Consider the following 12292-nt stretch of genomic DNA (forward strand, 5'->3'; position numbering starts at 1 on the left):
TGGGGCGAAAGTCTCAATTGCGGGGCGTACGTCCGGGCGTTCGGGGCGTACGCCCGGGCGTTCGGGGTGCGTTTTTTTAGTAAAGAATAAGCCGCAGAAACTTTTTCAAATTAAAACAAAATTTGTTGAATTAGTATTTCATATAATACCCAAATTCTCAAAAGTCAGTTTGGTAATTACTCAAAAGGTTTAAAAAGGAACTCAAAAGTATTAAATTTAAAAGTAAAGACCTTTTTATTGATTTAAGCCATAATTCATGTTTTTTTAATTTTTTATCTTGTCCGCTAGTATGTTAATATCTCCCAAAAATAACGAATATTTAATTTTTTTTACAAATACAAAGAGAACTACATTTTTTTCATAGCAGTAAATTCAAAGATCACATTGCAGGTTAATCATCCTTTTTGTTCCTCCATATAGAAAACTTTATTATTTTAGACTCAAATTACTTGTGCTTGTAAGTAACGTATAATAGATTGTTTTGATTAGTTTTTTGTGGGGATGGAGCACACATATATATAGTTTTATTCAATTTTTATGCAATTTTACCTGTTTATAAATATTAACTGTCATTATATTATTTTATAAAATATTAAAAATTAAATACCTATGGGGCTTACGCCCCGCTGAGACATATGTAAAACGTCACGCCTTACGCCCACGCCTTTTAAAACACTTATTTACGAGTAGAAAAAAGATGCAATGCAGGAAGTCCAAGAGTTGTTTTCCATTTATTGTGGCTTTATGAACGGCTCCCACGTTTCTACTTCCGCTGATTTGTTTTTTTTTTTGCATGAAATATTTTTCTTTTGTTATCTTTGAAAAATGCAAATGTACATTTTTGCACAACAAAGTTTCTTAAAATAATGCTTATTTGAAGGTAAAACAGTCATTCAAAACTTTTATGGTTATTTTGATCTTTTAACTTGCACTTTAAATAAGTTTACCTAATTTGAGAGGTCAAAATGGGTGTTATGTGGCGAAATGGAATCAGATAAATTGTTGAATTTAGTTCATTGTTCATTCATGATTTAAAAGGAAGCACATTCAAAGGTTATTTTCAATAGAATTATGAGTGAAAAAAGATGCATTGTAGGAAGTCAAAGAGTTATTTTCCATTTACTATGGCCATCTAAACAGTTCGCACATTTCTATTTATTTTGATTTTATTTTTTATTTGCATTAAACTTTTTCTTTTGTTATCTTTGAAGAATGCATAATTACATTTGTTGCACAAAAATATTTCTTAAAATAATGTTTGTTTGAAGGGTAAAATGGTCGTTAAAATTTTTAATGACTATTTTGTCTTATACTTATAATATAGTATGATATGACGTCCTTAAAGTGGCTTAAAGTGGCGGAAAATAGTCTTAAGGTTATTGCTTAGACAGAATGTCCTCATTGGGTAAAATTTTACATTCTAATTCCTGGGGAAAATTTAAATACCAAATTATTTATTTTTAAAATATATAACTTAGATAGTCACTAGTTAGTTTAATATGTCACAGTTTTTCTAATTAAAAGATGTTACAAAAATCATAAGAAATTGTTCGACTCTCTATGTATAGTCACATAGAATAGGGGGCAAATGCAATATCAGGATTAGACTTTTTCAAATCTAACCAGAAAATCGCACCAAACGGAAAAATTAAATCAAACCGATAAAACCTCATTTAGGTTTTGGTTTGGTTTGGTTTGGTTTAGTATTGAATAAAAAAACTGAACCAAACCACATATAAATATATAAAATTTGTAAATACTTTTAAAATTTATATAGTATTTTCTTTAAAAAAAATATCTAGAAATATTTGTGATCCTCTCATAAGATATAGTAATATTTAATTGCGGTATAAAGTGCATTTATTGTTATTTAATTTAAATAATGTTTGATCCTAATGTGTATCATCACTTTCTTATTAAGTGTTATTGAATGTGTCAGTTTTTTTGTTCTACCATATTCATATATCAAAATCTATTAAATATTTTAGATTAAGAAAATAACTATCACGTATTACCAAAAGAATATTTTAATAGATCACATGTTTATCAATTTATTCATTCTTACGAAACATATACTAACTTATCAAAAGTTTAGTTATGCAATAATAAAGTAAGATTGAAATAATATTTATGTGACAAAAATAATATGAAAAAATCCAAAAAAAATCGATAAATCAGAATAAAACAAACGATATAGTAGTTGGCTTGGTTTGGTTTTCATAAAAATCAACCTAACTCAGGTATACCCTTATTAACCCTATCAACTTGCACAAATGTCAGCACAACACGTGTCATAAGTCAAAAGCACTCCCTCACTCTAGGCGGTGCTATCTAACCGAACATTTCCACATTTGAACTTCGATTTTGAATTTAAAAAAATTACACATACATTTGTTTAAATGCACATTATTTAGTCATATTAAATTTACTAGAAGCTTGTACGTATTAGAGTTAAATTCACGCTCTTGAGAAATCTGTGACTCGATTGAATCTTAACGCTCATATCCTTTGTTGGTTTATGACTCGTTTCCACTGTTTTGAAAATTAATAGGCGATTGGACATAAAAAGTATGAGATTTAAAAAGAAAAAAAATAAAGTTAAGTTGAAAAAATGCATTTAAAGATTGAAATTATGTTTGGACATGCATTTCACTAGCAAAAATATAACAGTTTTATGAGAGAAAAATATTGTTTACTTAAAAAAGAGGCAAAAATCACTTTTTCAAATTTGAAACTCACCTTTAATTTTTTGAAATTCATCTTCAAAAATTTTGTTAAATGTATAACCAAACAATGTTTTGAAGATAAATTCCAGGGAAAAAAACAAGGAAGGAAAAAAAAGAAATTTATGGACAAACATGTAGTTTGGTTTGATTTGGTTTGGTATTGGAAAATAAAATTCGATCTTAATTATTTTGGTTTGTTTTAACTAAAAAAAATCAAATCGAAACCAAACCAACTCGATAGTATATTTATATAATTTTTAAAAATATTTTATACATATAAATATTTATTGTAATGTAAATTATAAATATTTCTTAAACTTTTCACAGTTTTATCTTTTAACGTATTATTTCAAGTTTAGACTTAACATTCTTGAATGGTAAATAAATTTTATAGCACATAAATGTAGTAACTCAAACAAAGTTCAAATCAATACTAATGCTAACAAAAGAAATTCAATTCAATACTAGGAATGACGATAGTGTTGGATAATTATTTTAGTTTTACATTGGTTTATAATGAAAATGCATAACTTAGTTTATCTTTTTCTTTAGTGCTTAGTTATGTTATTAATATTAGTACTTATTAGCTATACTTATTTTAGCATTACCTATATAGTATTTTTAGATTATGTTAATTTTCATTATGAATTATTAATTAGCAATATTTGTTTTATATAATTTTATTGTTTTATCTTTGTTATTGAATATTTTATTATAATACTATGACTTATCTCACATTATTATGTTAGTTTCTTGGAAAACACATTATATAATTGTATTTTACTAGGACTTGAGAAATATTTGGAGCACAAGTTACATATTTTATGCTATGAAATCTTTACCGGAAAAAAACCCAAAAAATTCGAGAAAAAACGAGATTGAAAAACCCGACTTTGTTAGTTTGGTTTGGTTTATAAATTTAAAAACCCGACACCATTGGTTTGTTTTGATAATTGAAAATTTCGAACCAACCCGACCTATGTACACCCCTACTCAAAACTAATGCTAAAAACTTCTATCAACCTTTATCCATAACATATTATTTCCAACAATGGCGACAAAAATAAGATTAATACTACTTTTGAAAAACATAATAACAACAACAATAATAACAATAATTTTAATAATAATAATATAACAAAATTGTCTATGATTTTGTGTTATCATTGATAATGTATTGATGAAACGGATTTATGTCTAATTATAATAATAATAATAATAATAATAATAATAATAATAATAATAATAATAATAATAATAATAATAATAATATATAACAAAATTGTCTATGTTTTTTGTTATCATTGATAATTGCATTGATGAAAAGGATTTATAGTTAAGTTCACAAACCACCACTACTTACCCCAAACGTTTTCTTTTCAGGATAAAGACGGTGTCGAATAACTCTACCCAAAGTTAAGAGGGGAAGAAATCACTTAGGGATCGTTTGGTTTGAAGATAGATAAGTTATATTGGGATTAGTTATGCTGGAATTAGTTATGTTAGAATTACTTATCTTTGTATTATATTTCTTATTGATTGTTTGGTATGTTATATTAATTATGGGATTGTCAACTTTACTGTTTTATTCTGGGATAACTTATCCTAGAATTACTATTCTACCCTCTCGCTGGTACAAGTTATCCCGGTACTATTTTTAATCCTAATACTTATCCCAGATTTAATGATCAAACAAGAGATAAGGCGGTAATAATTTTTATCCCATAATTATTTTGCTTATCTATCATTACCAAACGACCCCTTAATATTTTTTTCTTTTAGCTTCAATTGGGATTTAAACCTTAGTTTCCCTGGCATTTTCCCACTTAATTGACCAATAGCCCAAACATTTAGGACTCATTTGGTATGAGGGATTAATCTCAGGATTAAATTTGAAATGAGTTTATCCCATGTTTGATTTAAATAAAATCGTGGTATAATTAATTTCGGGATTGTAGTATTTTTTATGCCTATGGGAGAGTAGGATAACTAATCCCAGGATAAATAATCCCGGGATAATTAATCATGGGATAACTTGTTTCCCAACCAAACGAACCCTTAGATGCATATTATCCCCCACTTTAATGCACATGTCATATGGATAGAACATAGAGTAGGAGCAAGTGACTTTCAGCATAAATAACTTTTAAGCCAAAAAACAATAAGTTGATGTTGCCCAACTTCTTGCTTTTGGCTTGTTTTAAACAGTTTTAAACTTATTTTAAGCACTTTTTTAACTTTGCCAAACACCGAAAAAAGCTAAAAAAGAACTTAAAAGCTGATTTGACCAACTTAAAAACCAATCCAAACACCCTCATGCTACAAGTCCACAATTAATACTCAAAATTTGCTTACTTTGCCGGACGGAAACCTGTATCATGTACCAATCTCCAGTTCCATGAAACATAGGTTTACAGTCATCTAATGTAGCAGTGAGAACAATTATATTGGTTACCAGTCCTTCCTTTCCTGCTTTTAATGGTCAAAAATCTTATTTTCATTTCCTTCCATGTTACAACAGACTAAGGTCTCAAAACATCAGAGACAAGAATGGATATGTTTATGCTACGATACAACACTCAGCAATATTCCAGCAATTTTCAATCCTTCAAACAAAGTACAGAAATGGCATTCTATCGACTACAGATGCATCTGCCCAAATGATCATTTGCTAAGCTCGACGAAGCCTCTTCATAAATTTAAACAGCAGCAGGAGTTTTGCTGTCAATAGACTTGAGCACTTCTTCACCCATTTCCTTGCACCCCACCAATTTCTGAAGACAAGTGTTTCAGCTCATTCAGCAAGTTTGATATGAAAACAATTAGTTACTAAAACTAAATTTCAGCATTCAAGTTATTTGGTCCAACCTATGATAAAGGTGAGAAATATTAACTTATTTTTTGCTTTTGCTGGATGTTTGCCGCATGTCCAAATGTATTTCAAGTGCAAGATCAGACAGATGAAAATTCACAACCAAGAAGCACTGAGATCTTAATGACCTATATCTTCCCCCACCACCACCACCACCACCCCACCCCCAAAAAAAAAATCCCGAGGAGAAAAAACATTGCTGGAAATTTAGTAATAGAGCTATCTAATATACTAGATAAAACTCACATGTCCTGCAGAGTGAATGTCACCGGTACGAAATCCTCGATTTAAGGTGTCCAAAACAGCTGCTTCAATTCTCTGAGCAGCCTTCTCCTCACCTAGGCCATATTTCAAAAGCATAGCAGCACTGAGCACTGTAGCTAAGGGGTTTGCTTTATCCTGCATGTTAAAGTTAGTGTGTAAACATAAATATATGCCCGATTTCTAAAGAACACAAGAAGTTTGCTACTGTAATAGTTATACAGCAGGAAAAGGAGGAAGAAAAAAAGAGAAAAAAAGGAAAACCATAACCTACCTGCCCAGCAATATCAGGAGCAGAACCATGTATAGGTTCAAATAATCCAGGTCCCTGGAGGCAACAGGTTCCCAAAAGTAAAAGGAAATTAAAGTAAAGAATTTGTAGTGGGAAGGAAAAAAATAATGCTTCCAAAGAAAGGAGATTTTCTGGCAATACCGTTTCACCAAGACTGGCAGAAGGAAGCATCCCGATACTTCCTGTAATCATTGATGCTTCATCGGACAGGATATCACCAAATATGTTGTTTGTCAAAATTGTATCAAACTGCATTATGATTGTTTAGAGGATCAACTCAATGGACTAGTGTGCCAACTTGAGAAACAAGAGTTGTAAAAATATATTCCAAAGGAAAATGGAAACCTGCTTCGGGTTGCGAACAAGTTGCATGGCTGCATTATCAACATACATGTGAGAGAGCTCTACATCAGGATACTCTGAGGCTAGTGCTGTAACTTTCTTCCTCCAAAGCGTAGAGGCCTGGCCAATATCTCAAAATCATGAACTCTATCACTTGCTTACACACTAATTCTTTTTTAATATTTAATACGGAAACTTCAAATTTGAGCATATCCTACTTTGCAGACAAGCGTCAATTGTATGCTCCCTCTAAAAGCATTTAAAAGGACCAGGACCATCAGAGAATCAGATCGTGGTGTAATTCTCGAAATCACAATGGGTTACTTCGGTTAAGATAGATTTTGCTAAAAGTTGTATTAATGGAGTAAAACATAGTTGACATCCCGGTAAAGATTCAACGCACACAAAAAAAGAGAGGAAAGTGTCCTATGAGCATAATGTTAGAAAGTTGAATGCAGATATATAGGGGAAGAAAAGAAGGGTTGGGGAACGTGGAGAGAAAGATTTACCTCCAAAACATTTGCTTTATCCACGCTACAGAGTTTTCCTCGACGCTTCCTTGCAGTTTCAAATGCAATACGTGCAATTCTTTCGATCTGAAAAGGAATTAAGCCGAATACTAGTAGTGTAAAGGTCAGGAACAAAGTTCAGGTAAAATTTTTGATCTCAATAAGTCTGATATCTATCCTACTTTTAGTAACAGAAAGACCATACTGGATTTAGTTTCTTTATGAACTTTAACAGTGATTGTACGGCAATGAAAGAAGTTAGATAAGCAAAACTAATAACTTGAAATTTTGCATACACAATGATGCTTGACAATAGGTCCAACGCTGGATAACATACTAGGCATTTTGTTATCTTTAGCAAGCACAGCAGGAGGCATGTTTTAAGCAAAATACCTCATATGCTGCATACACTTCAGTGTTGAAACCTATTTCCTGGCCATTTTCATTAGTTTTGATACCTCTTGGTTCACCAAAATAAATACCTATTAACATGGGGAACAGTAAGTTGTGATCAAGGAGAGAGCCATCTATAGAAAGAAAAGTCAAGAAACAACTTATTTGAATATCAATGGCCGTGACCAATTCCATACTAACCTCCTGTAAGTTCCCTAACAACCATCAGGTCTACACCTTCAGCAACTTCTTTCTTCAAAGTTGAAGCATCAACTAACTGCATTAAGTGAGGAATATGAATATGAAGGAATTACATGGAAACTCAGAGTGTAATTTACGCGTACAATGATTTCAAAGACAAGTTCATCAAGAGTATGTTTCCTGTTTAGTGAATGATGACTTTGTAGAAGGAAGACCAAATTTACACAACTGTAGAGGTCAGATGTCTTGCAAAAAAAAAAAAGTAACCAAAAAGGCTCACGTCTTCAAGAGCGCATGCAGGCCAAACTGGAAAAGATAAATATTAGTAAAAGATAAAAATAGTTGAGTCATGAATAAGCAGCTTAGAAGTATCCAATACTTGTTAATAGACAATCCACTTCTAGCATATTTTGCCACATGTAACTCATAATGGTTTCAAGTAAAACATTTGATCCTCACAATTATAAAAAAAGCGAACAAAAGAAAAAAGTCTTGAGGCAAAGAAGGAATGAGGGAGGACTCTGGGCAGAGAAAGAGAGATAGACAGGACAAGACTTTTGGACGCCATCAGGCAATCGCCACATATTTATGCATTACCACTTCTCTGGTTATCATAATATGAAGGATATATCCACTACACTAACAAATTTGCCAACTTTAAAATGGGAATACACTACATTTCTGCTGATTATGATCTTTCTTACAATAGACCCTTGTGGTCTGGCCCTTCCCCGAACCCCGCGCATAGAGGGAGCTTAGTGCACCGGGCTGCCCTTATTTTTCTTTCCCTTTTTTTTGTTTTTGAGTAAGGAACATAGTTGATTCTTGTAACAAAAGTTAAAAATAGGAGTAAAAAGAAGACAGAGGTAGAGGCAGTCTAATTGTGGACCAACTCCTACAATTAATGAAAAACGCACCGAGGAGAATAGACAACATATTAGGGAAAACACCCATTTGGCTCTTGTTTTATCAGTCCCATGCTAGGTATTTAAGAACGTCCTCTCCCCCAAAAGGTAAAAAGAAACAAGATCACTCTATCAAATTTCTCTTTCTCTGTACTACTCAATGACAACCGCTCCGGACAGCTCTACTATCCTCCAAACCCTTTAGCTCTCATTAGCATGGGCCATGGAGCCATTGCCTTTTCACCACATTCATGCACCACTTACTAGCTTCAAAGAATAATCTTAGGTTTATTGTACCCCACTCGCAGCAAAACGGAATGCCCAAACTCGCCCGAGATTCACCTTGAGGCGAGACAGCCTCCAAACGCCCTGAGGCAATCATTGAGGTCTAAAGTCTCATGGGGTATGCTAGGATAAGTGGGGCATTCACATGCACTTTACCCTTGTGTTGTTCACTTGATATGCTCCATGAACGCCTCGTAAAATACTCCATGTCTTGAATCGTCCGCCCAATATACGTCAAAAATTTTGGTTTTAAATCTTCTTTTAGGTATTTCACCATAACTAATATGTGATTCTATAATTAGCACTTAGGTAACTTACAATCTACAAACGTTATTATACTCGTATAGTAAATTAATTTTTGTACATATTTTTCTATAGAATTTTATAAAATTTTAAAAACATTTTCTATAGATTTTTATATTATAATCTATTTTATTAACATTTGTTGGGCTAACTCCCCTTTAAGAATTAGTGGGGCTTATGCCTCTTTCCCGGGGCTTACTCCCTTTCACATGATACGTTACATATCTTGTCCTGTGCCTCCGCCTTTTAAAATACAGCCTCCAACAACAAAAATCACTAACATACTTCCACACTCACTGGACTGCTCATACTCATTACAATAGAACCCTCCACCCAGACAAATCCTCCAAAATTACTTTCTAATCAATTGTATGGTGTTAAAAAAGAGGTCGGTGGAATAAATAAAGGTGGTGGTACTAGCAGTAGTCTCGTTTCACCAATCATGTTAGCTTGCTCAAGGAGTACCAGCGGTTAATTTGTGTTGGAGGATCTAAGAGAACATATGGCATATATTTGTAGGAGGTAGAGTTCCAGGAGGCTGCTCGTGTCAAAAAGTGCAGGGAGATTTATGTGCTCTCTATGTGAACCTTTCTATTCATTTTTTGATTGCATGTTTCATTATCTCTGAGTAATTCATGCACAAACTTTTTTTATTAAAATCCAAATAGGTGTGTCAAAAGAATCCAATCCAGAACTCACTTAGACGATCTTCCTCTTTATGCTAATCATAAAGAGTCTTAAGCAACTGAAAGCAAAAATTGATAGCAGTTGAGAAATACTCTCAAATATTTTGGTAGGTAATAATGATATGACAGTCTTAAGCAACTGAAAGCAAAAAATACCTGTGGTAAAACAGTGGCTGGTCTCAAGTTAGCAAACACCTTCAAGGCTCCTCGAAGGTGAAGCAATGCCATCTCGGGCCTCAAATGTCTTTCATTATTGTCCCATTTATACCTTTGAATTTAGATGCAAGAAAAATCCAACAAAAGGAACTAAAAATATGAGATTTCAGAAGAAAAAAGAACCTATGAAATATAACAAAATATTCAGAAAAAGACCCTATGTTGTTACCCTCCAATTGCTCCAAGAAGAATAGCATCAGATTTCTTTGCAGAATTGAGAGTCTCATCAGGCAATGGCACTCCAACAGCATCCAAGGCAGCCCCTCCCACATGCATCTCTTCGAACCCAATATTAAATCCTGTTACGTTCGCAAGAGTTAAAGCCCTAACCCAAAAAAAAAAGAACATTCAAATGAAGCGTGAAAATCACCACAGATAAATTAGTCCTTCTGTCCCAAGAAAATTGGAGCGGGCAACAAATCTAATCTCCAATATGAGCTTTTATTTCTACACAAGTGGTGCCCAGGGCAGCTTGCGCGCTAATTAGTAAGAACTTGGACATCATCATCAACGACAACTATAACTATAACGATGCCTCAGTCACAAGCAAACTGGAGTCCACTATATGAATCCTCATTGACCATGTTACTCCATTTAAACTCATCTCATACTAATATTATACAAAATAAAAATAAAGTACTAGAAATTATTTATATTTTCTATTGACTGATGTCTAAGAACTTGAACATAAAGTTACAATTTTTATACTAGTTAAACTTAGAAATTGGAGCAACTTTACTTTATTTCGATTTCCTAACCATGTTCTTAAAATTCCCAGCTCGACAAGATGAAACAAAACTACAAAATTTGGTTCACTAGAAAATCAACTAAGAATTTAGCACAAATAAGTCAAAGTTATCCACTCAAGTAGTTGGAAAAATACATAACCAAGAACATACCAGTCCAAAACACCGCATGGAGAAACAAAATGCAGGAAATCACGGAGATCGAAAATAAACCGAACTAAAAAAAATCAAACTTGCATTCAACCCATTATTCCAAAGCATTCACGAAAAACCAATCAATGCTTCAAAATTACAACAGAGAAGCGCCCCCCCCCCCCCCCACCCAAAAAAAAACCCACCCCTCTTCAGCCAACATTATCCAAGAAAACACATTTCTAATTCAATAAAGAACATTTGCAGTTAATTGAAGAGGAGAGGCATTAATTTCAGTATTATAAATACTCATTTCAGCATTATCAAATGAAGAGTGATTATCGAGAGATTTACCTGTAAATTTAAAGGTGGAGCCAAGATTTGAAGTTTATGAGTTCAAGGTTCTAGTCCTTTTAAGTTACTGGGTTCTAAATTACTCTCACCGTCCTAATTTATGTGACACTCTTTTCTTTTTAGTGCGTCCCAAAAATAAAGACACGTTTCTATATTTAGTAACAATTATCTATGGCTCATTTTACTGCACAAGTTTTAAAAGTCTTCCTCTTTTTCTTTAAACTCCGAAACACCATTAAATATATTGGGATGGAGGGAGTAATAATTTGTTCGTATACAATGAATTTCTTAAGACAAATATGACATTTGGACCAAAGCTACCAAACTCAAAGGGCTAGCTCCGTCCCTGCCAGTAATTACAACACAAATGACCTAATTGTGTAAATATTTTTTAAATTAAACTAATTACATAATTATAAGCATATATTAGCAAACTTACATTACAATTACTATCAGCAAATTTGTTTAGAAATGCAGTAATAGTAAGTCAAACACACTCGAATCTATTATTTAAATACCTTCAAGGGAAGCGACGAGTTGGAGGGCATTTTTGGCAACAGAAATAACTTCAGGTCCAATACCATCGCCGGGGAGAAGAGTGATGTTGTAGCTTTTGGTTGGTGAGGCCGCGGAACAGCGAATAGTACTCCATTTAGCGGTGTGTTTGGGCAGAGTTTTCGAATGAAATTGGAGTTGGTTGAGAGGAGTTGCAGTGAATTGTAACGAAGCCGCCATTGTTGTAACTCTGAAGCGGAAAGCTTTCGAAGTTAGCACGTGGGGAGGGTGAGGATTTTGGGTGGAAGTCGAATCGGTCCAGTTATTTTATACGGGTTTTAGGCCCAATTGGTCCATCCTAATGGCACCTATTTGTTATCCTATTTCTAAAACAATTTGTCTATAAAAAATATAAAAAAAAACTATGAATTTGTCTATACAAAAAAAAAAAAAAAAAAAAAAAAAGAAATCTATATACTACTCACGGTGGGTTAATAAACATTTTTTATCATATATTAATTAATTTTATGTTTCGATGAAAAAGAAAAATGCATTCGACAAACAGTGGTTTAAT

The 12292-nt window shown here is 32.8% G+C and overlaps 1 protein-coding gene across 1 annotated transcript; it reads right to left on the reverse strand.

The window, feature by feature from the left end:
* Positions 1-5191: 5191 nt before the first annotated feature.
* Positions 5192-12059, reverse strand: LOC104115723 (3-isopropylmalate dehydrogenase 2, chloroplastic-like). Its single transcript, XM_070192318.1, has 11 exons — positions 11742-12059; positions 10161-10290; positions 9932-10043; positions 7597-7672; positions 7396-7484; positions 7003-7089; positions 6497-6613; positions 6293-6400; positions 6134-6187; positions 5845-5997; positions 5192-5500 (listed from the first exon to the last, which is right to left on the reverse strand). The coding sequence occupies exons 1-11, from the start codon at positions 11956-11958 to the stop codon at positions 5426-5428; spliced, it is 1218 nt and encodes a 405-aa protein (XP_070048419.1). The 5' UTR covers positions 11959-12059; the 3' UTR covers positions 5192-5425.
* Positions 12060-12292: the final 233 nt, after the last annotated feature.

This window comes from Nicotiana tomentosiformis, chromosome 12 (assembly GCF_000390325.3).
Source record: "Nicotiana tomentosiformis chromosome 12, ASM39032v3, whole genome shotgun sequence".
Classification (NCBI taxonomy): Eukaryota; Viridiplantae; Streptophyta; class Magnoliopsida; order Solanales; family Solanaceae; genus Nicotiana; species Nicotiana tomentosiformis.